Here is a 27,703-nt window from a genome sequence, read left to right on the forward strand (position 1 = left end):
CCACAGAGCAAAACTGCCCCAACTGGCCTGTGCAGAAAGGCTGGGCTGGAGGCAGGCTGTTGCTCCCGCTGTGGTGGCCAGGGCTGTGCTATCTGGCCCAGTGGTGCTCTGGGGGTGGGGGAAGCACAGCTCAGCGAATTCATGGGAAGGAGCAGGCGGCACATAGAGAGGGGGGGAGGGGGATAGGGTGTATGTGGGGATGGGCAGTGCAGTAAGGGGGGTGGTAGAGATGAGGGGGATATAGGAATGGAGGCAGGGGGTGGGAAGGGTTAAGGAAGGATGAGGGTGTAGGAATGGAGAAGGGGATAGGGCTATAGGCAGTGTGGGGAGGGAAGGGGTGCAGAGCTGGGGCTGGTTTGGCCTTGGCCCTGCCCAATGGCTGGGGGAGGGAGAACAGGGGCTGGGCTGGCCTGGCCTTCACCCAGCAGATGGGGGGAAAAGGCGAGGCCAGGGCTGTCAAGCCTTAGCCCTACCTGGTGGCCGGCTGCCTACCCCCAGAGACTGGGCGGTTGGTAAGCCCAGCAAGCAGGGGGTACTGCTCTATATTGTCTTTAAATTACAATATTTCAAACTGCAACATTAAAAATCAAGATGCAAATAAGAATGGTAGTGGATACTTCATTTTTAGAATTGTCCTTCCGTTTTGTACCTACAGTTTTTTTGTCACAGTGGAAGCCATTTAGATGTCTGTACAATTGCAGGTATAAATAAGATGGACTTAAGTTGCAGTTTGTATGATCAATTCTGACTCCATTGGTTGTGTATCCACACCATGCCATTCATTTATGTCATTCCCTCCCCCAACATCTGTGCAGTCCTGTATAGTGACCCCCAGGCTTTGGGTTCTTCCCTCCAGGTCATGAGAGAAGCAGAGGACTCCCTTTTAGATGTATGTGAAACAGGGCTCCATTAGCCCTATTCCTTTCTGTCTTCACTTTCTGTGCTCCTCTTATTAGTCTTGAGCTGGTGAGCTTATAGGTGTCAGAATGAGTGCTGGTTCATCTACTGTCTCTTAGCACAGTAATATTCGCCCACCAGGGAGGTTTTTCTATCCTCATGCCTATCCTTTAGAGAAGTCCCAGGACCCTGTGTTCACTTTGGCCCACCAGAGGATTCTCTGTCCTCCACCCATGGAGTCACATAATTATTTCTACCCACAAGTCTTCTCACCATGGGCCTGTTTTTGTCTTCCTTTTCCTCCAGAACTAGAAATCCTGGTTCTTCCAGCCCCTTAAGTTTGTTTTGGGGTTCCTCTTCTCTCTGCTGGTGGAAAAAGTTCCTGTGACTCTCCAACTCTTGTCAACAAACTAGGGTTACTCCTTTTCCCCTAAGCCTTGTACTGGAGTACTTGTTTCTCCCCTTCCTTTCATTAGGGTGGTCATATTTTCCTCCTTGTTTCCTTTGATCCAGGGCTTTCTGATTCTCCCTTCTCATACCCTCTTTGTCTCTTCCTTTTTTCCCCTAAGTTGCCTATGTGGCAATCAGGTTGTCCTCCTTTTTGCAATGTTATGGCTTCTGTTGTTTTCTTCCAGACTTTGAATATCTGACCATAGCCAGCAAGGTGCGCCCAGTCAGTTAACTTTTGGAGGCCTTATGGGGTATGTATGGCCCTTCACCTACCCAGTGGCATACAATCTGTATTTTTATGCCAATAGGCCTACCCCTTCCAGAATGGCTCTCTTTACCACTTCATAGTTGCAGACCTGTTTCTTGCTAAGGGCCATATAGGTGGCCTAGACTTCTCTTGATAAATAGGGCTCCACCCAGAAGGACCATGATCTCTTATCCTATCTGGCTCCTGTTGCTATCCTTCAAAAGTCACTAAAATGTATCTGTATCATCCACTGGGCCCATCTTGCACAAGATAACCTCTTTGAACTACTGTCATAGGACTCACCAGATTGTGTTGTACACTGTTCTGCTCAGCCTGCTATGCAAGGCATGATTGCTTTTCTATTTGATGGAATTGCTGGAAAGAGTGCATGGTCTCTTGCTTCTCCTTTAGTTGCTCTGCCAACTATTGTAGACTCTCCTCCATTACCCTGACCACAAATCATCCCAATGGCTCTCCATCTGATACTCTGCCATCTTGGATGGGGGAATTCCAAACTTGGGCTGTGTCCAGACTCAGGGTTTTTTTCGAAAAAAAAGTAGCCTTTTTTCGAAAAAACTTCCCCTGCGTCCAGACTCAAGCCGTGTTCTTTCGAAATTAATTCGAAAACGCGGCTTTTCTTTCGATGGCGGTAAACCTCAATTTACGAGGAAGAACGCCTTCTTTCGAAAGAAGGCGTTCTTCAATGTAAATAGGGCTTCTTCGAAAGAGAGCATCCAGACTCACTGGATGCTTTCTTTCGAAAAAGCAAGCCACTTTTTCGAAATTTCTCCGTGCAGTCTAGACGCTCTCTTTCGAAAGAGGCTCTTTCGAAAGATGCTTTCGAAAGAGCCTCTTTCTAAAGAAGCCTGCAGTCTAGACATAGCCTTGGATAAGCACCCACATGTTGTAACGGCATATTCAGCTCCTGCCTTCTGGTACCACAGAAACCATTCCGCCTTCATTCACATCATGCCATTTATTTCCTCCAGCAACAACTCTACATCCCCCATGCAGCAGTGCTAGGCATAGTTCTGTTCTCTGTGCTCTTGGCCCTTTCCCCAGGGCTTGAGAGAAACGGGGTCTCCCTTCCGAGCTAGTTCTGTTCCTGTTTCCCTCACTTCCTTCATATGTCCTTTTTATCTGTCTTGAGCTGATGTGCTAAACTGTCACTTGTGTGTGACATCAGAATGTCATAAAACTTCAGATCTTAAGTGTGTTAATTCTTCTTTAAAAACACAGGCATGTGGATATAACCATAGGATTATAGTTATCTGTTGGAATCAAAACTAAATGATTTGGTTAAAAGCTAAAAACTATTAATTTGATGAACTGTGAATACTATATTTGGAACAACCGCTTACAAATTGTTTATTTTCTTTTAATAGTATGGTTTCTTTCATTACAGGAAGATCTGACTCCAAAAGATATTGAAAACATAATTGATGAACTAAAGGCTGGAAGTGTTCCCAAACCTGGCCCAAGGTAACTTGTATTTGTATGATATAGGAGTGAGTAATAAAAGAAAATCTATTTGGAATGTAAGCTATTTTTAATGTTGGTGATTAGTTATTAGAAAAGTTAATTGATCACCCTAGAACTGAAGACATGAATTCGCTCAACTACATAGGCACTGCAGGCTTTTCCACATTGATCTGTTTTATGCATAAACCTGCACCTGGAGAGGCTGTGTGGAGAGAGGAGAGGAAAGCTTCATTTCATAATTTTTCAGTCCATAACCTTATTTGACATTACCAATGAAAGTGCCAATTGAGATGTTGGCTCTAAAGTGACTACATGCTTAATAAGAAGTAGATCAAAAACTTACATTTACATAGATCACCCAAAACACTACCAGCTGGTTGACTTTTGATCCCTACAAAGGTAGATTTAATTTTTCCCTTCTGAAAGTCACTTCTGTGCATCTTTTTCTTTCCCTCTGTTCCTGTACAATTTTACATGCATAGGAAGATGTGTGAATGGGAGAGGTAATCGCCTAAACATGAGTTCTCAGTGTCCATTTTATCCTTAGTATTTTATTTGGTGTGCCCATTGCTGGAATATTCTGTGCCCAATTCCGATGTCCACTGTTTAAGAAGGTTGTAGATAAATTGGAGAGGGTTCAGAGGAGAGCCAGCCATAAGAATGACTAAAGCAGTGTTTCCCAAATGGTGTTCCGTGGAACCCTGGAGTTCTGTGAAGTGTAAATAAGGGTTCCGCAAGAATATTCCATTACAATAATATTTTATGATTTTTAAAAAAATATTGTGATTTTTTTTAAATATGTGCAATTAATCTAAATGTTGATCTCATGACCTTGTTTATAATTTGTTTATTATTCTCCTTACTTATTTGTAGTCTATTTTTTCAGCTTCATATATTAGACTGCTATTAGGGGTTCTGCAAAATTCTTTTGAGTTTAAAAGGGTTCCGTGGCCCAAATAATATTGGGAAACACTGGACTAAAGGATTAGAAAACATGCCTTATAGTAAATGGATTCAACACAACCTAGTTAGCTTAACAAAGTATGTTAAGAGGTAACTTGATTGCAATCTGTAAGTACCTATAAGGGGAACAAATATTTAATCTTTGTTCTTCTGTTTAGTAGAGAAAGGTATAACACACAATCCAGTGGTTGGAAGTTGAATTTAGACAATTCAGGTTAGAAATGGGGCATGTGTTTAACAGTGAGGGTAATTAACAAGGGGAACAATATACCAAGAGTTATGGTATAGATTCTTCATCACTGGCAGTTTTTACATCAAGATTGGACGTTTTTATAGAAAAAGATACGCTTCAGGAATTTGAGAGCGTTCTGTGGTTTGTGCTGTACAAGGTGGTCAGACCAGATAACTGTGGATCTAAGATGGTCCTGAAACAAATAATCAGATGTTGTCTTTGAGTGTTTCTAGAACAAACAAGCCATAGATCTAACTTTTGTATCTATGAAGCGTATGTATTTTGGTTATCAAGTTCCATATTTGACATTCAAGTTGAATGCCTTTACTTCCTACTAATGTGTTGAGATACTATGTTCTGTTGTTCCTCTTCCCCTTTCTCTCTGTCCATCCTTCAGAGAAGCACCGAGTAAGACTTATGTCATCTGTAAGTATTGATGAACAAATGTGATTGCTCTTTACCTTTTCAGAAGTGGACGTTTTTCTTGTGAGCCAGCTGGTGGTCTTACTTCTCTTACTGAACCACCCAAAGGACCTGGATTTGGAGTTAGAGCAGACCTCTAAGCATTTATGTAATTAATTATAAAAACATAAGCTGTCTAAAAATAAAACAGTTAACTTCATTAAAATGGCTTTAATTGTATGTTTTAAACTTTTTAAAAATGGAGAATAGTAACATCATTGAGCTATATAAAGATGCAACAGCAATAAAAAAAATCCGTGCAAATTGAAAAAAGCCCCATAGATTTCTAAACTTCTCCAATTTGTAAAGGTGTGTGTGAAACAATTTGCCTTGCCCTGACCTTTCATCAAAATCTTTGAGTGAAAATCTTGCACTTAGATTTATGAGCACAAAAAAAATATAATTTACTACTTTATATGCTGAGATGCTGTCCTGGGGCATTCAGCACATAAAAGTACATATGTCTACACGTAGATTCCTTTTAAAGCATTATGCCCAACATGATTATATTTACGGAGCAAGGGTTTGGGGAACAATGGAAAGTAGGTTATGATGGGTTCATACACTTGATAGAATATCACCACTCAACAGAAAACCTTAATATTGCAGGGAAGAATTGGGGAGAAATAAGTAGCACATTTCTCTGTGACTCACTTGCGACAGCACTGTCCTTTAGCTTACATAGCTCTTCTACCTCCCTGCTATTTATGCCCTGATGTATTTATAGAAAGCAATCATATCCTCTCTTAGCCTTGGATTGAAGTTTTAATATTGGGGCATGGGATTGATTCTACCAAAGTATCATCTTCCACTTCTTTCCTGCTCAACTTCATTGATTAGGTGTCAGAGTTAGTCCTTCATTTCCTACAAAAAACATAAAAAACTGAGCCAAAATAGCTAGGTATGTAGTTTATTTCACCAGATTTCCCTGCCTCATTCATCCTCCTAATTAATGTTGAAATTTCTACTTTTTAAAGATTTACCAAAAAGGCAAGTGTCCTCACTTATTACAGATATCTCAAATATAGTATATTCCTACTGATGTAAAATATTAAACTTATGTGAAATTTAGAACCTGAATTACAAAGAGCTGGGGAATGGATATTGTAACTCTGAAGTGTTCATTAGTGAACAATAACTTAATCCAACTTTGAAACTGTACATTTAATAGTATAGTACTGTATGCATGATTATTTTGGTTCCAAATGAGATCTGTGATTGATTGAAGTTCTCCAGTAACATCAGGTATGCCTATATTACATTCAATTTATTTTATAGTATGTTTTTAGAGTATCTTTGTTTCAGAATTTACAGACCATTTAAGATAAATCAGGCAGCTTACACCTCTCAGCGGTATTGTTTTAGGGTTTTTCTAAACTCCAGATATCACTACATCCACATATACGTGGTTCATATATCAAGCTTTTCAACTGTAACAGGAAGATCAATCCTGGAGTACTCTTCAATGGCCAAGGGTACATTCCAGAACCATAGAATACCTGGGCTCTGGCTACTACTAATTCTGACACATCTTAATTGATCATTCCCGAAGGTTCCTGCATATGTATGCATGGCAAAGTGCTAGGCTTTCAAAAAACAAGATCAACAATGATTAGAGGATCTGTAATTTCATCAATCAATGACATTAAAAGGGGCCTGCACCCCCCCCCCCCCCCACTAATTCTCGGTAACTGCATGTTCACTTTTACACTGGCTAATAAATTCAGAGGGATCTCACTTTAACTATAATCAATTCACAAGTACAAGTCAATGATGGAGTGTGCTTTTGCACAACTGAAAGCAGAATGAGATGGCTGTTAACCTGCAATAACAGTTCAGTGACTAATGTAGCCATTAGCTGCCTGAATATAGTCGACACTCCTTAGACTCTACATTTAGGTGCCCTTTTGCTATGTTGTTCCTTAGCAGCTGTTGCTGTTAGTATCCTCTTGACTAAAGGTAGACAAAGAATTGAAGGTGAGGGACAGCCATGTTGTGGGGGGAAGAGTTTAGGAGGGGAATCTCAAGTTTGGGGTGAATGGGGCAGGGAAACTCTGGGTTTAGCAAGGTAGCCCCCAATCTCCAAATTGGTTGAACTGCCAGGATTCATGCTCCATACTGGCAATGGATGGATGGGGAGGGTAATGTGCACAGCCTGAAAAGGAACAGATGAAGGACAGAGGAAAGCTTCCAAATGTGATTTCACTGCTCCTCTGAACCCCTCTCTCCCCTTTCTCCCCAATACCCCCCCCCAAAATTCCTCTTCCAGTCTTTCCTCCGAAATTCCCCTCTACACATGTCCTCCATGCAGGCTTTGTCACACATGGCAACTGGACAGGCCCTTGTGCACCCTGAAGTGTGCTGAATATGCAGTTTTGTGGGGGGCATTGCTTCTACATGGCCCACTAATCTCTGCCCCAGATGTGACCTCACAAATGTTGCTGTTACCAAGTGGACAATTCACAGTAGAGAAACTGTTCCTAAGGGAAATGTTGCTTGTGATTGTTCTTCTAAGGTGTTACTGCAAATAAGCATTTACTGGAACGTGCAATCAGAGGAGGCACTGTGACTTCCAGCAATCGATGAAGAGCCTGACAACTGTTGCACCCAAAGCTGTCACTTATATTAGCATATACTGTACAATGTTTGCCCAAGTTGTGCAAAGTTTCAAAATGATGGGGAGAATGGGTCTAGAGCAGTGAAGTAAATATTTGTTGATTTTTTTTATTATTTTATTAATAGTGTAATATGAGGGAATGGTATTGAAGAGTCTGTGTGTGCTTTAGTGGAGATGGTTTTATTTGTTATTTTTGGTGAGGAAATATATAGCGTAGTTAAATGGTACCTTGATGATAAACATGATTTGATAAGCACACTTTATTAAAAACAAAACTAATGACTAGCTGTAACAAAATTTAATCTATATACTCTACAAAGAATACAGCTATAAATCCAGATTCCTCAAATCCCTCTAATTAGAATTCCCATTTTCTGTTCCCTGTAGGAAAGTGAAAGCTATGAGAACAATTAAGGGAGCCACAGTAAAGGAAAGTCAAATAAGTAACATTGTCCTATTGGATTGGGCTAACATGTTGTGTTTTTTCCTGTGCCCATATCTATTTATTGAAAATTTCTTAATGGAATTGCTTGTTCTCCTTTATCTCCTTATTCCAGAAATAGTAAGCATTTCCATTTTCCTGCCTCAGTGTCACATTTTATTCACACATTTACTTGGTTTCCAAGTCTCTATGCATGACTAGAACTAAGTTTCCCTGCTCTTCTGTTTTCATGTACCTCAGTTGTGATGCATCTACTGCTGTGGATCCCATTTGTTGGTGGTAACATATACTCCAAAGTAGCCATAGTCACTGACATGAAATAATATTGCTATGGCAATAACACGTCCATTCCTTGAATGAAATAAAAGTAACAATTTCAATTCTGTTTGATTCCAATTACATTTTACAAGGGTCAGTCTTCTCTCTGGACTAGAGCTGAAAAAAAACTACTACATTCTCACACACAGCTTCCAAGAGTAAGGATGGAGATGTTATATTAATGCAGCCCAGAAGCAGGGGTACTTAAATGATTACCTGTTGGAAGACAACAAAAACAACCTTTTGTAGAGGGTCACTACAAGGGAAGAAGGCAATTTCTAAGGAACTGAGGGGAAAGGCTAAGGCAGCTACAATGGATTGCCAAGCTAGCATATGATTTTGAATTTTTCCCATATAACTGCCATGGGGTGGGGGAAAATAAAATTAACTAGAATTTCCACTTGATTTCTAGTAATGTATTTAATGTTAGGCAACAATCATGAATGGCAGTGATTCCCCCCTCCCCAACTTGCACAGTTTATCTGTACTTCTCTACCAGTATTCACTGATTAAAAGGCAAAGCTAAATGCAACATTTAAATCTGAGCAGAATGCTAGTTATGTTCCCTACCTGGCATATGTGCCATATCTGCCTTATATGTAAAATGTACCTATTATGTGGCTTGAAATGTTGCCTTTTTATACTAGTTTTTAATTTCCGCCACTGCCATTTTGCTTATCTGGGCTGGATACAGCCTTCCACTTTTGACATTCTTGAGAGTGGGGCTTTGGGGGGGGGGGGGGAGAGATCAGGTGTGCTGCCCCATAGGGACAGGGTTCCTGTCATGGACACAGCGTGGTGAAGTTGCACCTGTGCTATGTGACTCTGCAGGTGGAAGCAGCTATAAAGCTTTATACTGCAGTGCCTGCAGGACAATCTGTTCCCTGGGATATTTTCAGATTTAGGTATGTCAGTTGAAAGGGAACTCATATTTTCAGTGGTTACAGTTACCTAATTAACTGCTTTTTAACATCTCTAGTATTAGCAAGGAATGTTGAAAGCAAGATGTTTTGTTAAAGATTCAACAACTATTATTTCCCTTTTATTGGAGAGTAAGAAATCCATGTTTGAATCTTGAAAGAAGGCCTTCAGCAAAAGACTTGAAACTGCTAAGGTTTAAGGTTAAAAAAGGGGGAAAAGCTTTAAAAACATCCAAAATTGTAGGGCAACTTTATATAATTAAAAAGCAGACTAAGTCATTATTTTTCCTCCTTTATTGATATTGTAAGAAGGACACGTGGAAATCCTGATAGATAAAATGCTCTGCTTGTAGTGTATTGCTAGACACAAATGGAAAACCTTGTAGGGATGGTAGTGCTACAATAATTATATACAGGACAGGAAACAGCTGATGTGTGTGCTCTTTAGGACTCTCAGTACATTATTTCTGAAGTTCTTACAGGTAGAGATGCTCAAACAATGGCCTGTGAAAAAGGATAGTTCCGTTTTAAGATATTGCAGGGAAAACATGCTGTTTTTAAAAACACTACAAACATACTAATCCTATAGAAGGGGATTAGAATTACGTCCACCTCGTGTCAGCGGCCTTCAGTAAATGTTCATGATGATCTTAAGCATGGATGCTGCTATCCACGGGAAAGCCGTTGGCAGAGTGAGTCAGAAACGGATTAACGAAGCTGCATCGTGTTATATTCGCAATCAAAAGGTAAAACCATCACAGCAACGGGTGAAATGAACCAGCGTTAAGAGCTTGAATGCAAACTGCAATTACACTGTCGGGGGGCTCGTCGGGATGGGGCAATACAGCGCGATTCTCCTGCGGGCTCGCAGGCAGCCGCTTGCGGGGCGGGGCGCAACCACTGAGCGAAGGAAGGCGGGGAAGGGCCGAAACGACACGCTGACCCCAACGGTACCTGGCTACCAGCGCTGCCGACCCACGGCCGAGTGACTGCAACCGTCAGCGCAGCGTATCACGCGACGCCCGCAGCGGAGCGTTTGGCTGGCGGGGGGGGAGCCGGACGCCCCCTCGGGCCCATCCCCGACTCACTGAGACACAACACGAGCCAGTCACCGCTCACCCGACCGGCCGCGCATGCGCCCTTACGCGCGGGTAGTTAAAACTCACTGCGCCATCGCTACCGGAAAACCCGAAGTAGCCCGAGCGGCGGGCCCTGGGCATACGGCGAAGCGGTGGTGGCTCCTACCCGGTTTCCGTCGCGAGGGGAAGCAGGCGCGCTAGTCTCTTCCCCCACCCCCAATCTCCGGCATCCCGCAGCCGCCATTTCCAGAATGTTCCAGCCGCAGGAGCCGGGAACACGAGCGGCAGCGCCTGCCCCGCCCCCTACCCGTCCAGCCAGGGTCAGTTATTTTCCTTCCGTGTGTGTGTGCTGCGCGTGTGCACGAGAGACCTGAGGCACCGGAGATCCACTGCGGAAGGAGAACTGCCGTGACGTTGATCGTTGCACCCCCCCCTCCCCTTTCCCCAACCACCGCCCAACTTCTGTAACGTTCGCGGCGGCGCGTTCTCGCCTGTCTCTCGTGCGTGTTTGTGGTCACGTGGGATGGCGCGGCCAATGGCAGCCCCGCGGAGCTGCACTCGGAGACCGACATTCTGACGGGGGGGAGGGGAGCGGCAGTGCCGGGGACTGGGGGGGGCACTTTCAAACCCGACACCTACAGCTTGCTGCCGGTGCGGGGGTCGGGATCCGTCCGCAGCGATTGAATCCGGTTCTTCGTCCGGTCCTGTCAGAGGGGCAGCACGCGCGGGAGGAGACCTGTCGCTTCCTCCTCCGACAAGGTAAGTCGAGACACCCCCTCCCCCGCTAGGGGGGCCGCTGCTCTAACGCCCTTGTGTGGGGGGGGTGTGGCACCACCCTCGGACCCCGCGCCCTGGGGCAGCCCCCTTCCCCCGCCGTATGCGTGTCCCAGCGCGGGGGGGTGTGACCTCGCCCGTCCCCCAGCTGCTGCGTGTCTCCGCTCGTGGGGCAGGCTCGCCCCGCTGCGCACGGTCCCTTTTCTCCGGCCTGCGGGCGATGCCGGTCGGGCGAAGGGCTCTGTCAGCCGCTCTCGCCGCCTGTCACTGCCGCTGTGGGAGCCATGGCTGCCGCTGTCACTGCCGCGGCGTGTCCCTGGCACGGTTCTTCCCCACCCCCCCTTCCCCACCCCGGCTGCTATTTGGGGGACGCGCCGGGGCGGGAATAATTGCCCACGGGGCTGTGCGAGACAGTCGGGGCTTCGCCTCTGCAGCAGCTCGAGCCCGGCCGGGGAGCGGGGTGTGCGGGGCTGGCGCTGTGCACAGCGCCCCGGCGGAGAAGGGAACGCGCTGCTGCAGCTTCAGCCGGTGACTCAGTGCTGGGCTTTTGGCAACATGTAAAAAGCTAGAAGCTGCTCGGCGGTGTATTTCTACTAGGCTGTCTCTCCGCGCCTTTCCGAAGCCTGCGGTTGTATAGGGTAGCCTCCATGTATTTGGAACACATTTAGGGTTTTTTGTACTTTCTCAGCGTGAAAGATCACATTGTTTTACAGGTTAATTGCATCAATTGCCTGGTCTGTCGCTAAAATACTGCCACCTCTGAGGTGGAGCATAGCAACTGATTGACAGCATCAAGTGGCTATTTAGGACAAAAAAAACCCAACGATAATATTATTTCCTGAAAGGATGGATTAGGGTGGTTAATTCAGTTGGGATTTGGCCAGATTACCAACCAATTAATGGCCTTCCCCTGTATTTCAGTTTTTAAAACTGAGTATCTTTTGACAAGTGGAAGAATAGCAAAAAACGGAGAATTCCATTTTCTCAATAGTCTTTTTTTCATGAAAGTGAAGTCAAGAGTTTTTTCATGGAAACTAATTAGACTTTAGGATGGTGTATTTCACATCTGTTTTGTAGCTCATAGGAATATAGTAGATGACAAATGGAAGAGAATCTATGTGTGGCATTCATAACTTTAGACTTTTCTATGTAACTATTTGCATGTTGATTACAGTGAAAGCCAAGACTATCCCAACTTCATTCACTTCCATCTGTCAGCTGCTTTATTATCCCACCGGACGGATGTGGAACATGCCTTAAAGTTTAGGTAATTTCCAGAAAAAATGACTAGAGAAGGATTGAATCATAGTGCCTACAAGAAGTCAGGACTTCACTAAACACTAGATTCCTTGAGGCATGGTCATAATGTGTGTGGAAAGGAACTCCCTATCCAGGAAGAACGTCCTTTTACCCTTTCCCATACATACACCTGAGTGAGGCAGGGGAACAGTAAGGGGCTCACCCCTTAAGAGTCAGTGTGTATCTTCCATGAATGTGCCAACTCAACCCTTCAAATTTTTTTTTCTTTTTTGCACACTTTAATCTTCTGTTGAGGTGGTGTAAATAGAGGGTAGTCTCTTGGAGAAGTTGATCGTAAAGTTAACACATTGAAGGTGTGTCTACACAGCACCCTAAACTCGAAATAAGATATGCAATTTGTGCTACGTAAATTGTGTGTCTTATTTTGAATCTATTTCAGAATGGCATATTTTGAAATTTGGCGCGTTTACACAGCGTCAAATTTCGAAAAAACGTGCTATTTCAATCCATCCCTTATACCTGATGCAATGAGGTTTTTTGGGATGGCGAAATAGTGCTCCTGTTACTTTGAAAAATATTTCAAAATAACGGGCGGCTTGTGTAGATGTGGGGTAGCTATTTTGGGATACCTCTGCTAACCCAAAATAGCCTTGAAGTGTAGACATACCTCCAGATGCACAGGGACAGTATATGTTTCAGAGCTATTGTATTAGACTCTCTACAGTCTTAGGCAGATGGTGGGTTACATTTCTTTACAAAGATGAGGGTTAGTGACTTACCATTTTTTTTCTCAAATGAAAGCTCAGATTCTGTTATAACTACAGGCAGTCCCTGGGTTACGTACAAGATAGGGACTGTAGGTTTGTTCTTAAGTTGAATTTGTTCGTAAGTCGGAACTGGCGTCCAGATTCAGCCGCTGCTGAAACTGACCAACAGCTGACTACAGGAAGCCCGAGGCAGAGTTGCTCTGCCCCGGGCTTCCTGGAATCAGCCGCTGATCAGTTTCAACAGCAGCTGAATCTGGACGCCTGGGACAGAGCAGCTGGGGCGCTGCCGGGTACGTCCCCGCAGCGCCGCACCTCGGCGCTGCGGGGACCAACCCGACAGCACCCCAGCTGCTCTACCCCAGGTGTCCCCAAGTCAGCTGCTGCTGAAACTGATCAGCGGCTGATTCCAGGAAGCCCGGGGCAGAGCAACTCTGCCTTGGGCTTCCTGTAGTCAGCTGCTGGTTAGTTTCAGCAGCGGCTGAATCAGGATGCCTGGGGTAGAGCAGCTGGGGTGCTGCCGGGTTGGTCCAGTAGCGCCGAGGAGCGGCGCTGCGGGACCAGCCGGCAGCGCCTCAGCTGCTCTACCACAGGCGTCCGCAAGAAAAGCCTGGTCTGCTGGGGGGGGACACTAGCTGCACTTCCCCCCCTCCCCCCCAGCAGACCAGGGAGATGCAGGCGGCGGGACCAAGACGTGCCGTGGTCCCGCCGCCCGCGTCCTCTGCGGCTTTGCTCCGCCCTTCCCCAGCAGACTAGGGAGACGTGGAGCAAAGCCGCGGAGGATGCGGGCGGCGGGACTGCGGCGCTTGTGGGCGGTCCCGCCACCCGCGTCCTCCGGGGCGAGAAAATCCCCGTTCGTAAGTACGGATCCGACTTAAAGTCGGATCCATGTAACCCGGGGACTGCCTGTACATGGTTCTAGAAGCTGGAGCTTTAAGCATGTGTCTGTGTCTTAATCCTGTCCTTTGGACCTGCAGAGTTCCACTGCATTTGCAAAATTCCATCTGTGAAGATCCATCTGCAAAATCTAAAGTCTGGGTCATAGTAAAATATTTTATTGGGAAGGTGGTGGTAAACCTCTAGCAGTCTCTGACAACTTTACTTGCTTATTTGTATTTTGTGAGTTAAAAATCAAAGAAAGTAAATATTGGGGTAGAATGGTGCTTATCAGCACCACATGGACTATGAGAACATTCTTGTTGTGTATAAAGCAGTTCCTTTCTTTGACTTTATGGTTTTCCCCTGTCAGTTTCCACCAATAGGTACAATGCATTGATAGGATCATGTTATTTTCCCAGGAGAGTCACTGCAGTTGAGGTATGCGAAGGATTCTCCCCTTCTGTTGGCACTGGCTTCCAGCACTTTAAAAATAGTTTGGACTTAAACATCCCCTTTGTGTTTCCTGTGGGTTTTTTTCTCTTTTCCCCTACTCAAGAAAACCCCTCAAGTCTGAACGCATTCTGAATGCAAGTGTAAACTAGTATAAAGCTTCTGATAGATAATGCATTTAGTGCACAGCAAATTGAGCCTCTTCCTGGCTTGCCGGATGTATCACAGAAAGTCTGTTGATGATGGAATGGTTAGATGAAATTACAAAATTAGTCTTCTCTTTCTAAAACACCTAGTTGTTCAGATAGTAGTAGGAGAACCAAAAATAAATCTACTATATATTTGAGAGAGTTTGTCTGTGTATCTGTCTGTCCAAAAACTCTTCTTAAATGGTAAGATCTAGGTCCGCCAAATTTAGTTTATAGCTTTCTCTTGTCATAACTCGAGATAAAGGTTTGATTGTGCCAGGAAAATGGGATGTGCTTGGAATGGGATTGCTTCTCATAAAATGATACAGAAAAGAGACCAAGTCACTACTCCCCCTCCGACTCTTTGTTCAGGACTGCCCCAGTCCTGGCCAGGCATCCTGATTTGTATAGGAACATTGCTGGCTCCCCTCAGAGAGCAAGGGGAAAGTACACAGTTTGCTGCTTTCCTCAGTCTGGCTGGGCAGCACAGGGGGCACACAGACCTGAACCTGCCCCAGCTGGGGACATGCACCCCTCTAATGGCTGTGCCCACTGGAGATGCAGCAGCTATGAAGAGGTGCTTCTCACGTGGCCCCAAGCTGCTGCTGTGAAAGAAGGCTGGGGTAGTCCTTTCTCTGGGGCAGCTTGCATACTGAACCTCTCATCTCCAGTGCCACCCCAGACCAATGAATCAAATGGGCCAGGTATATTATAATTTTATTTTCCAGAAAACAAAATCTGAGTTAAGGACCTGAGCAAAGCCGGGGAAATCTTATAGTAAACAAATAAAAGCGTGTCTTTACCAAGTGTGGATTATCAACTACAATCTCAAGCAATTGTTCTCAGTCTCATGTGTTTCCTGATCTGTTAAATCTTCAGCTGACTTAACTAAAAACTCCACTACTGTGCATATTTTGACACATACAAGGTATCGAGATCTTTCAGAGCTCAAATATCAAACCCTACAAAAATCTTGACCTTCTGTTTTAAAAGTGATTTGTGAATATAAAGAAATGTTATCTGTTGAATTGATTTGTCATGTTAACCAAAGATTTTACGTTGGAAGGACTCAGATTTCATTGAAGCTGGTCATCTTGACATTCAAAGTGAGCAGAAGTATTGATCACAAAATATATAGTGTTTTGCTTGGTACTGCAGAGGTAATGCATACAATTCTTCTGAAGGCATAGAACATCTTTCTTCTTTAGCACTTTAATATTTAATGTGAGGTGGGCGGGACAAATACATCTTAATTTCTTTTGCATATTTGATTGGAGAGACCTGTGTAGATGTTGACTGGTCATTTAGTCTCCGTATCAGACCATATTTTGTAAATACAGTACTTCATTATAAGTGTTCTTGGATTCCACTGGCAGATGGTATGAAAAAAATATTAGCCTAAACTGTATCTAGCTTTGCTATCCTATCCTTGAATAATGTTATTAACAGAAGATGAGTCAGATGCCTGTTGATTTGTCTAGTTCTGCAGCAGTTTGCCATTATTCAGGATTACTTTGCTCCAAAACAAAAGAAAAAAGGAATGCTTCAGACTGCCATCAGAGCCCGCTCTCTATGTTAGCAAGTATTGATTTCCTGAGTTTGAATAATCAACTTGCTTGTGAAAAAGAGGTTATTCACCACCAACTTCTAAGAGTCTAAGCCTTCACTTAAAGAAAATAACATTTCTGTTAGTGAAATTGGCATGTCAGGTCTGTTTCATGCTGCTGTTGCTTCTTAGGAAAGGCAGGGGGCAGAGTCAGGTGAGACAATTATTAATGGAGAACTGAATACCCAAAAATAGAGACTGGGGAAGAGGTAGAGTAAAAAATCTTTTCTCTTCCCTCTCCATGCCTTGCTTCTGTTGCCAGTGATCTGGGGAGGGAGAGACAGTACAGAGAACTTTGTCCTTTTCTCCTTGCTGTGGCTTCCAGGAGCCTCTAGAAGATAGTGAAGATGCCCAGATCTTCAGAGGCTTGTAGGCGCTGAGGCCCAATGGAAAATCAATGAGAATTTTCTCCCTCCAGTAACTTCAAGTTTATTAAGCATGCCAGAAGCTGAATACATCTCGAGTGATATTCAGGCCACCATACTAGTAGAAATTTATAGAACACTTTACATTTTTTTTATGTCAGAAGCTGGATTTACTGGAGTTCTATTTGGAGTTTCACTTTTTAAAATTTTTTTAAATCTCTGATTAGAAGGTATTTGGTACATTTTTCAGTGCCAGGTCATTAGCATGGGAAGTTGTCCATCTGGTAGAAACATTTAGTTCTGATAGGTGTATTCTCACTTTAGTCAGTTTATATAAAACATCATCCTTTTTTTGATGACTCATTGTGCTGTTTCAGACAATGAGTTTAGATTTTACTATCAGCAAACTGAAACAGGAAAAATTGAAAGATCTTGAAATGACACTCCCTTCCAAAATTGGTTAAAGTTATTGAATTTTTGTTTTTCCTTGTCTCAGAAACAGAGCTCTCTCAACAGCCAAGTTAGACTTTTGGGGTTTATCTTTGTTTTGTCCATCTCCTGTCACCTTTCCTTTAATTTCCAGATCAGGAAGTAAAATGTTGATTTTTAGTGATGTCACATTGCTGCTGTGGGGCTATAGTCACTTTCCTAAAAGATTTTTCCTAAAAATTATGAGTTTCACTCTCTAAAAGTATCTGCCAATTCCCTCATTATGGCACTTCTCTGTTCAGACTGCTGGAATCCCTGAACTTCAGGATAGGTGGGTTGAGCTAAAGCCATGGTATAAAGCTGAAGAAATTGGACCAACATCAGTAAGTGGCTTTCATACTAGTGCACCATGTAAGATCTGCTGTTTTAGGTCTTGATCTTGCTATGAGAAAATACTCTGTCAGACCCTGAACTCCACTGAAGTAAAAAGGCCTAGTAAAAAGCAGTAGGGATTCACTTGCTGATGTATATCATCTTGGGCGCAAGGCCTTATTTGTGCCTTCTGGACGCAGTACAGAGCACAGAATAAACAGTTTAAAATATGATGATCTTAATACTATCTAACTGATCATAAAATCTGATAGTCTTAACTGTTAGTGTCCTAAGTATTCGGGGACTATTAAGGCCTTGAAGGCAAGATGGAGCACTCTTCCTGTACGCATCCTGTGGTATGGGTGTAAAAGGAAGGGGAAGCTAATTAAAACTGAGGCCCACAAGTCCATTCTTCCTTATCGCTAGTCTTCTGGGATTGCAAGGTGGTGCTAAACTTCTCTGCAGGTGTTTCCTTAGAATCCTGACACCATCCTAAGGGATTCAGAGGGAGCACCTGTGAAGATATTAAATATCTGATTGTGGACGTAAAGCGAGGAGGAAGATTGGGCTTGAGTAGGGCAGTGGACTGGGGCTCATGTGATCTGGGTTCAGTTCCCAGCTCTGCCACAGAATTAGTGTGATCAAGGATAAATCACTAAGCCCTGACTTTTGAAAAGTTTTCAGTACCTACAAGGTCAGCAGATGTTAAGAGATGTCAGCTCCTGAGCACCTCTGAAAATAAAAAACAGTCTCCCTGAGTTACAATGTTCTCTGTGTAAAATGGGGTCAACATTTCACTACTTCAGGGGGATAGCGATATGCCAGTGATGGATGCCAATAAAAGCTCAGACTCCTAAAACTAAGAATTGGCTTTGTAATGATCACCTAATTAAAGAATTGCTGAGCTTCACATTTCTCTTTCGTGATTTTGGGGGGAGGGAAGAGTTGCATAGTGATGTTTAAGCTTGTCCCTCATTTCTTTCCAAATATGGCTTTTCTTCTCTACTTGAGTCAAGAAATCTTTCACCCATTATTTGAGTGTCCTCTCAGAAAAAGAAGTATCTTCAGCAGCTTTGTTAGGAGGTTTTTATGTATTTATCTGGAAAAACTCTGAAATTTAGAAAATTCAGAGTACTTGTGCATTTTATTCTCTGAGAAACGTGTATACCTCTTTTTCAGAGTGGGGCTGTTTCTGTTTAGAAATGTATAAAGTAGTCATTTTGGTATCTTTATCTAACGTCATATAGATTTGACAAGGCACCTTACACACTAGTCAGTCTTTTCTGTGTACCTCCTTTTGTTATATGTGGAGGTAAGTGTGGTCATGGTTAACAAGATGCTGGAGGATAATAAAAACAATGACATTCAGCAAATGAAAAGCACTGTTTGGAAGTTTAAAAAATAGATTTCATGCCTCCAAATCACAAAATATTTGAATTTCTGATACAATTCATTATCATGAATGAAACACTAAATCCTAATTTAGCATTAGACTATAGTTCATTGATGAATTTCAGAAGGAATCAGGCCTTTGACAACAGGTTTATGAGCTGCCTCATTTCAAATGTCTTTACTAAACAGATCGTATCGGTGGATCTGATTTAAATCAAATTGATTTAATCATGGTTTTCTACTTAAAAGTGCATTCTTGTTGCTTGTTATAACCTTAATACATATTCTTCACAACTCAGAGATAGATGTAGATTTCATTTTTAGAAGGTAAACATTATACATTTTTAAACAGCGATTTATTTTGAAAAATTTTCTGATTAGTTTTACAGCTATATCAGAAAATGAATGATTGTTTGGTTATTTAATTTACCAAAGGTAATTGAGGCAGATATTTATGAAGTCATTGGGAGTTGAACTATCTCCAATTCAACAAGTTAACCGTTAATATTTGGAGGATTTTCTTGCCATACTGTATTAGGAGGAGACTATCACCAGACAGATATTTTAAATTGTTTTATTTAACTAAAGCAATATTATTTATTCTGGATTTTTTTTCTTCTTCAACGGCAAACATACTATTTTTACAAAACAAACATTTGAATTTTAGTTAAACATTCACGTTTTTAAAATCAGGTTTGTTAAAATTGTTTTAAATTAAAACTAGGAGGGTGTGCCCCCTGCTTGCTGTGCTCGCCAACTCCCCTTTTCACTGGCTACTTTTGCAGCCAGAGAGCCTGTTAATCTTGCACTGAGCCCAGCTGCGCTCTTCATGGTCCCAAGTCTCTTGCACCCTTCTCAACTCCTGCCCACCACAACCTTGGATGGGCCCCTCAATACAAATGCTCTCAGCCCATCCCACCCGCTTGTGCCCTTTAATTGCCAGCCATTCCCCCCTGCTGACACCCTTCCCCACCTGCCAATAAAATAGTCCATGACCCAAAGCCCACCCCCTTGCTTCCATCCCTAGCCCCACCTCTGTCCTCCTACACCACCATTCCTACCCTCCCTCCCCATCCCCCTCCTTCCATCTCTACCCCACCTCCATTCCTACACTAACCCATCCTCTCTAACCTCTCCCCACTCCACACTGCCTATCTGCATACTTTCACCTCTTTCCTCCATATTCCTACACGCCTATCCTTTCTTAACCCCTCCTCTCTGTGGACCCCCCCATACTGCCCATCACCCTCACCCCTTCTGTACCCCCTTACCACACCACCCATTCTCACATACACCCTTACTCCCTTTCTTCCCTCCCTGTTCACATCCTGCTCCCTTCCATAAACCGGCAGCCTAACCAGCAAAGAAATGGTACCAGGCCTTGGGGGTTGCCAGACTGCAGTGGCGGGTTCCACTGGGGTGGCTCGGCGCTGGGGTGGCCATTCTGGGCATGCTGGAGGATGAGGCCATGGGCAGGCAGGGCTGTGCAGCCTGCCTGCATTCCCGGTGCAAATGGGCTGGGCCTCGCACCAGCTGAAGCAGCCCCCCTGAGCCGGAGGCCAAGAGCCCCCATTTCGGAGGAGCACAGCCTTGCAGCCCCTGTCCTCAGGCAACAAAGCTCAGCGTGCCCCACGCACCTGGTCGCGTACCATAGCCAGCCTCCGGAAGGGGACATGGTGCAGTGGTTGCTTCCCCTGAGTAGGGGGCCACCAGGGCTGGCCCAGCACGCAGCCAGCTCCTCCCCTCAGCCACCGAACTGCGCTCCGCTTCTCCTTTGGGCCTGCTCCCGCACGGTGCCTCAGGCCCTTTGGCCATCAGGAAGGCCCCCAACATCCCCAGGTCCAGCCACCCTGGAGCCTCTATCTGGGCAATGGAGGTGGCTCTGCTGCAGCAGGCTGATCCAGAGCAGTGGGCAGACCCTGAATGGAATTGCTCTCTTGCCCCAGACACTGGTCAGGGATAGGGAAAGCCTCCTGGCAGCTTAGTCTGGGAAAATTCTGCCTTCAAAGGGTCCTGCCCACTTAGCTCTGTCTGTAGCTTTTCGGGAAGCGAAATCTGCCCAGGCCGGGCTTCTAGGTGGCTTTGCCATCCCTGAACAGTGTCTGGGGCAGGGAATCTGTGGGAGGGCGGAGCCTGTGGGATGCAGAGTGACATGATGATGTCACTTGATCATCCCTCGGCAAAATCTTTTTTATATATTCAGAGAGATAGTTAAATAGTTTTTGTTTTGTTTTTTAATATATCAGCCAGGTCTACATAAGCTTAAAATATTGACTTCCGTAGCTAACTCGGTCATCTTCACCTTCATTTTACTGTTTGTTCAGAATCTGGGAAAGAAAAACAAGCTTGCCTGCTTTTTCAATTTGGAATGAATTAGTCCAAAGGAAGACAATATTCTTTCAACTCTGGCAGAAGAAGGTACTGCTATTAAAAGTGAGATTATCACTTCAACAGTCTCTGAATCCAAGTGGTTAAGCAATTTCCACCAATTCACTGGTGTTATTTTCTTTAAAACATCATCAGCGCAAACATATTTCTTGAATGGTTCACGTTTAGGTCTGAAGGCATTGTGGAGGGATGATGCCCATTTCAATAGCCAGCTCCTCTTCTTCAGCAATAAAGGCTTGACTTTAGTACTGAATACTGAGACTGCAAGAAAAGAAGCTGGAGGTAGTGCTTATCCCATTTTTTTTTTTTTAATGCTTGTAATTTAACTCTGTCATTGCATACTTCTCTTTTTAAGATCTCAGTTCCTTCCAAATTGCAACAGCATTAGCAATAAAACAACTATTTCCCTGTATTTTGTTTAAGGCTACAGAAATAGGCTCCAGGTTACTCAACATGTGTTCAACATTTCTCTTAAACCCAATACTGAGACTTTTGGCTGTGATGCTGTCATCTCTCTTTTCACAATTTTGTTCACAAACGGTCATCAGATTAGAACAGTTCTTTACATAGTGTTCAAAACAGTCCACTACTGAGTTCCATCACTCATCCTGTGGGAGAGTTAACTTGGTTCCTCCCACTTTTTTCAAAGCAGCTGCTGCAAAGCAGTTATAGAAGTATTTTGCAATTTCAACATTAGCCATTATTTCAGGAACATTGAAGTCTTTGACTAGGAGGTGCATCTAATGAGCATTGGAACCATATGTTATTAGCTTGGGACTCTCTTCCCTCTCCTCTACATTTTTTTTTTTCTCATCTTGCATACATTTGCAGTATTTTCTGTGACCCAAACTGCTGCATAATAGACATTTGAATTTTTTTTCATAGTTTTTGTTAGTTTTTACTGCTACTTTGTGTAAGTACTCTGCTGTCTGTGCATTTCCTGATGTATCAATTGTTTCTGTAAGGAAAACATTCCTTTTGTTGTTGTTGTTGTTGTTGTCTCACAAGCACATACAGCAAGATCATTATGGGCATTGCTCCAACCATTAAGAATCAGGTTAACAATTTTCCACTCTAGATTATTTTACATACTGCTCAATTTCTTTCATACACTGTATCCCGCGGTTTGCCTGCAACATCTATTCTGTTGTGTAGACTGTATCCTGGTCTTCATGTTAATGAAGTGTGGGTTCTCGATCATACGGAAAGGAGAGTTTGTTGCATAAACAAACCAGGCAATTCAGTTACCTCTTTTTATAAGCTTCTAGATCTTAGTGCAAACTTATCTATGGTTGCTTCTGGATGGTGGAGATATTTTTCCTTTTTGCTATAGGTGATATACTGTGGCTATTGGACATACACGATGTGATTGAAACACTACCATTGGCAGTCTCAGAGGGGTAGCTGTGTTAGTCTGTAACTGAAAAATACTTAAAATAACAATGAATGGTCATGGCTCACCAGATGATTCATCTGAAGAAGTGGGTTGTGTCCATGGAAAGCTCATGATACCATCTACGTTTTTTGTTAGTCTTGCAGCACCTTAGAGACTATCATTGGCAGATATTAGAGAAACTAGAGAAAATTATGGAGATGTTGAAGGTGGATAGTCTTCAGAAACCTATATGTTGAGGATAGATTCTCCTAAACAAAATAAGTCAATACATTTATTATCATACTGTTCATTTATTATTACTCATTGCATTCACTGACACTCTGTGCTATTTTAAAGGTGAAATTGTAAAAGGAAGATCTGCCTATTTCAGCTATTTATTTTTATAACAACTGTATAAAAATGATAAACCCTAGAGTAAAAAGTGTAGTTTTTGCCCAAACATGAGAATTTGAGACTACTCCAGAAGAAATACAGAAAGTCCTTAAGATAGAAGTATGAAATAAAAGAAGTTTACCAACCTGAAGATCCTACATGTTCCTTTCATTATCTTCATCACAGGTTCTTCCTAAGAAGGAACACTTCTTGTGATGTTGTTTCATTCAGGCATGCAGGCCTTGCATTTCTTGGTTGTGCTGTTTTCATTTTGCACGCATGCCAGTCTTACCCAAAGGTAGAGAAACTTCATTAAAATTTCCAAACCTGGGTCTCCTTTATGGCCTGCTGCCATAATAGCTTTTCCCTTTTAGTAAGAAAATGGTGATCTCAAAACTGTGAGGGCTACACTGAGCGAGATCTCAAGACTTCTGAAATATGCTGCTCAAACAGTGTAACTCATTTCTTTTTTTAAAACTAACAGTTCCTCCCTCCTCAAGCTTCTCTCCAGACTACCACTACTTGTCCAGATCTATTCCATCCCCAACAGTCTTCTATTCCTTGAACTTTTTGATACTTTGCACTTTTAAAGAGAGGTAAGTGATAAACTCTGAGTACATACACTTGCAGAGGGACAATAGAATTGAGGTCTGTTATTGCTCACCTCTATGTATTATTTATTTATTTAAAATATTTTTGCTATTAATGAGCATGTTTGTTCTGGAGACACAAACCAGAGATTGAGAACTGCAAAACTAAGATCTCTGATGGTGTTCTCTAGACTGAGCACTGAGTCCCATTGGGTAGATAGATTAGAGACCCAATCTTATGGCGTTCCAGAGGCTTCTGATTAGATTAGATTTAGGTTAGTCTTTCTAGGAACTATTGGAACTCGTTTACAAAACTTTTCTTAAACATTATATGAATGTTGTCTCCTACTATAGAATTATAATTTGTAATGCCTATTACCTTTGATTTATAATGTATCTCATCATGTATCTTAAAACTATTTTTAGATAGGCGTGTTTTCCTCAAAGAATTTTATTGATAAAATCCTATTTTTATTTTTTTATATAATTAATTTATCAACCCTGACTGGTATAATATTCTTCTAGCTTTTCTAAGGGTACGTCTAGACTACAGGGTTTTGTCGATAGAAGTTTTGTCGACAGATACTGTCGACAAAACTTCTGTCGACATAGAGCGTCTAGAATACATTCAGTTCTGTCGACAAAACAAGCTGCTTTGTCGACAAAACCCTGTAGTCTAGACACAATCCTACATGCAACAACACCTTCTGTCGACAGAACTCTGTCGACAAAAGGCGTTATGCCTCATAAAATGAGGTTTACCAGCGTCGACAAAACTGCTGAGTTTTGTCGACGTTATGTCGACAGAACTCAGCGGTAGTGTAGACGCAGGTATAGTTTTGTCGACAAAAGTCCACTTTTGTCGACAAAACTCTGTAGTCTAGACACACCCTAAGACAGTTGCTGGTTATTGGTTTGCCTAAATTTATTCTTTCATTTTTAATATTAATCAGACAGTACCCTTGTGTGGTCTGTTAATGAGCTATATAAGAGCTAGACGATCTCCTACTTGTATTTGATACGTGAGTAATGTTGCAAAACACTGGTGTTCTCAAATATATACAACCTCCACCAAGCTCTTCCTTTGGTTTTTATTAAAAAGGGTAGTTAAACATTTGGGTATGTTAACAAAATATCGAGGATGAAGAAATAGAAGTAGAATAACATGCAGAGAAATTAGAGGCTTAATAACGTTTCCCACGAATTTAGATTTTTTTAATAAAACAATCTTCTCCCAAAACAAAATGAGTTTAAGTTTACACTACATTAAAAAGGGAAATTCTCAATTAGTATCTGCAACTTAGACTCTGTATTCATTGGTGAAATACTTTAAATGAAACTTTATTTTCCATTATCCAAGATGAAATTAAAAAAGTAATCAACATCATACATATTGGTAAATACATTTATTTAAAAAAAATAAGGCTTTATTCTGTGTAGTAATAATGTTTACAGTATGGTCAGTCCAATAGGATTTTCCATTAAATTAGTGGTAATTCAACATCAGGGAATTACTGTAGTATAAATATGGATTATGCCAAACTGAATAATCATACGTCATATGGCTTTGCTCTGTACATTCAAGTGTTTTGTTCTGTACATTTACAGATAGGGGTGTTAAATTTAAACTAATTGAATAGTCAATGCAGTTTGCATTGACTGTTCAATTAGTTGATAAAGTACCTCTGCCTTTGAAGTCTCCCGCTGGTCCTGTGCTTCCCATGATGTTTCAAAGCAGCAGAGCTGCATGGAGCTTGGAATCAGCAGGGGGAAATCCATCGCTGACCTGAGGCTCCATATGGTGCTGTTGCTTTGAAATGCCGCAAGGAGCCCAGCATCAGGCTGCATTTAGAGTTTCAGAGTGGCAGTGCTGCATGGGGGGAAGTGACTAGTCGACTAGCCTGTCAGCTATTCGATAAGTATTTGCTTATCCGATAGTGGACTAGTTGATTACATCCCTATTCACAGAACAATTGTAGTATTTTGTTACCTTTTTTTTTTTTTTTTTTTTTTTTTTTTTTTTTTTTTACTGCCTCATTTGTGGTGATTTAGTAATTGTTTAAGATTATGTTCTTACAAGCTAGTCAATACAATACACGTTCATTCCATGTTTCTTGTATGAATTAGGCCCCCAGTCCTTCAGATTTGTATTGACCAGCATATAGTGCCTTTAAATATAGTTCCTTACTTATACTTGTAATTAGCCATATATGTATATCTCCAGAATTTGGGGCCTGGTTGAGCAGTTCCTAGTTATCAGCCTCTTATAACTATTTGAACCATCTGCTCGCTGTCTCTTTTTCCCCCCATCACCCCTTTCCCCCCTCTCCCTTATTTATTCTTGGATCGGGACTTACAATACTCCAGTCATCTGAAGAAGTGGGTTGTGCCCACAAAAGCTTAGGATACCGTCTACATGTTTTGTTAGTCTTTAAGGTGCCACTAGTCTATTTGTTGTTTAAGTTTTTCCTTTTACAGACTAACTTGGCTACTTACCATCCCTCTGAAGTTCCTAGGCACTTATTCCATTGTCTCTTCCATTGCTATGTTTTCCTTTTTTTAACTAAGAATAATATTAAGGATTAGAAATCTGATTTGTTTTATTTTTAAACTAAAAAAGGTGATTGTAAAATAGGATATGACATTTTACTTCCTGTTAGTTTCTCAATTCTTAAGTTGCAATAGCATTTTTCAACTGTCATTATTGTACAAAAATCTCGGATCATCTTCTTCGAGGAGTGTCTTCGTGGGTGCTCCACTGTAGGTGTCGGTCATCCCAGCACCACAAATCAGAATTTTCATGAACACTGGTCAGCTAGATCGTGCATATGTAGCATGCGCTTTGCGCCATTTGTGCCTTTTGATCTCTTACATGATCCGGCTCCCTCCAGTTCCTTCTTCGCCACCCCAAGTTGCAGACGGAGCAAGACCTCTCTCCTCAATGACTCTAGTCAGAGAAGAAAATTTCATTTTACATTAACTTCTGTACATACTTCAGTCAGATTCTCGTTGTTAGTCATAGCTCTAGTTACTTTGTTAAATTTTTTTTTCTTTCTGTATTAAACTTTAAAAAAAAAAGATATATAACAGCACTACATAAATTAAAAGAAGAATAGGCTACAATCTGCTTGTCGACTATCAAGACAGCGATGACTGGCTTCTCAACCATGCTGGGTTCGCTGAGAGCCTATGCTGGCCTCCAATGATCACTCAGACTGTATTAAATGTCAGGGTGAATCTTGTGTCTCTCAAAAGCACACACATTGCACAAAACTGACAATGAGGGTATGTCTACACTACCCCCCTAGTTCGAACTAGGGGGGTAATGTATGCATACCGAACTTGCTAATGAAGCCCGGGATTTGAATTTCCCGGGCTTCATTAGCATAAAGCCGGCGCCGCCATTTTTAAAAGCCGGCTAGTGCGAACCCCGTGCCGCGCGGCTACACGCAACACGGACTAGATAGTTCGGATTAGAAGCCTAATCCGAACTATCTAGTCCGTGCTGCATGTAGCCGCGCGGCACGGGGTTCGCACTAGCCGGCTTTTAAAAATGGCGGCGCCGGCTTTATGCTAATGAAGCCCGGGAAATTCAAATCCCGGGCTTCATTAGCAAGTTCGGTATGCATACATTACCCCCCTAGTTCGAACTAGGGGGGTAGTTTAGACATACCCTGAGAGTGTGGCGCAATAGGGAAATGAGGCTCAGGATGTTCTTGCTTGATGAGGCTCTGTAGCCCTCAGATTCTGACTTGCCGAAGAGAGAAAAATGGAGAGCTTCTCCTACAGATGCTCCCGCTCATAAAAGGGTTTCACCAGCACCGTCTTTACCACTGGCCTCCACAAGCAGAACAAGTACTAGAGAGAAGCCAGGAACATCTGGTGCCATGAAACTGTGCCTTAAAATGGCCTCAGAGCCAAAAACTCAGCACACAAGATTTGTGGCACTAGTAGCTATGGCTCCAGTAAGACGATCGGCACCACCAACCTTGGCACCACAGGAGACGGCATCATCATCTTCAATAACCCAGGTGGCACCGGGACAATTGGTGCAGCCATCGGCACCGACCCGTATACTACCAGCACCGACTGTGGTGCTAACATCAGCACTGGATATGGTGCAGACACTGGTACATCAGTTATCATACAGGCACCAGTGCATTCAGCACCAGTATGGAAATATGAGTTGGAACGTTCGGTGCTAAAGGAGAATGGCGCTGCCTTGGCACCGAGAAAGGCGACTCATAAATCCCACAGAGCATGGGATCTGAGTCCTGAACCACTCACTTTTTCATCTGCTCCATAGCAGTCATCTACACTTTGACAACCATATCAGAGAGAGACCTCCTAATCACCTCCCCCATTTTCG

At 42.8% G+C, this 27,703-nt stretch overlaps 2 protein-coding genes and 1 long non-coding RNA gene across 5 annotated transcripts in view; 2 read left to right on the forward strand and 1 right to left on the reverse strand.

The window, feature by feature from the left end:
• NDUFV2 (NADH:ubiquinone oxidoreductase core subunit V2) overlaps positions 1-4,899 on the forward strand; it is a 39,416-nt gene extending 34,517 nt beyond the window's left edge. Inside the window, exons 7-8 of the mRNA XM_075920969.1 lie at positions 3,000-3,076; positions 4,741-4,899. Of these exons, the coding sequence (XP_075777084.1) occupies positions 3,000-3,076; positions 4,741-4,834 (171 nt within the window). The 3' untranslated portion in view covers positions 4,835-4,899. The remainder of the gene's footprint in view (positions 1-2,999; positions 3,077-4,740) is intronic.
• A 4,407-nt stretch (positions 4,900-9,306) lies between these two features.
• LOC142827119 (uncharacterized) lies at positions 9,307-9,780 on the reverse strand. The gene is made up of 2 exons (XR_012901551.1): positions 9,643-9,780; positions 9,307-9,534 (listed from the first exon to the last, which is right to left on the reverse strand). It is a non-coding gene; the product is annotated as an uncharacterized LOC142827119 (long non-coding RNA).
• Positions 9,533-27,703, forward strand: part of ANKRD12 (ankyrin repeat domain 12) — a 133,912-nt gene continuing 115,741 nt past the window's right edge. For 2 of the 3 annotated variants that reach the window (XM_006117461.4, XM_014570674.3), the window contains exon 1: positions 10,712-10,868. The gene's annotated coding sequence lies outside the window, so the exon portion shown is untranslated. Of the gene's footprint in view, positions 10,430-10,711; positions 10,869-27,703 lie in introns of those variants that run through there. The other variant, XM_075920968.1, reaches the window with a different exon arrangement.

The sequence above is a fragment of the Pelodiscus sinensis genome, chromosome 2 (assembly GCF_049634645.1).
Source record: "Pelodiscus sinensis isolate JC-2024 chromosome 2, ASM4963464v1, whole genome shotgun sequence".
Taxonomy (NCBI): Eukaryota; Metazoa; Chordata; order Testudines; family Trionychidae; genus Pelodiscus; species Pelodiscus sinensis.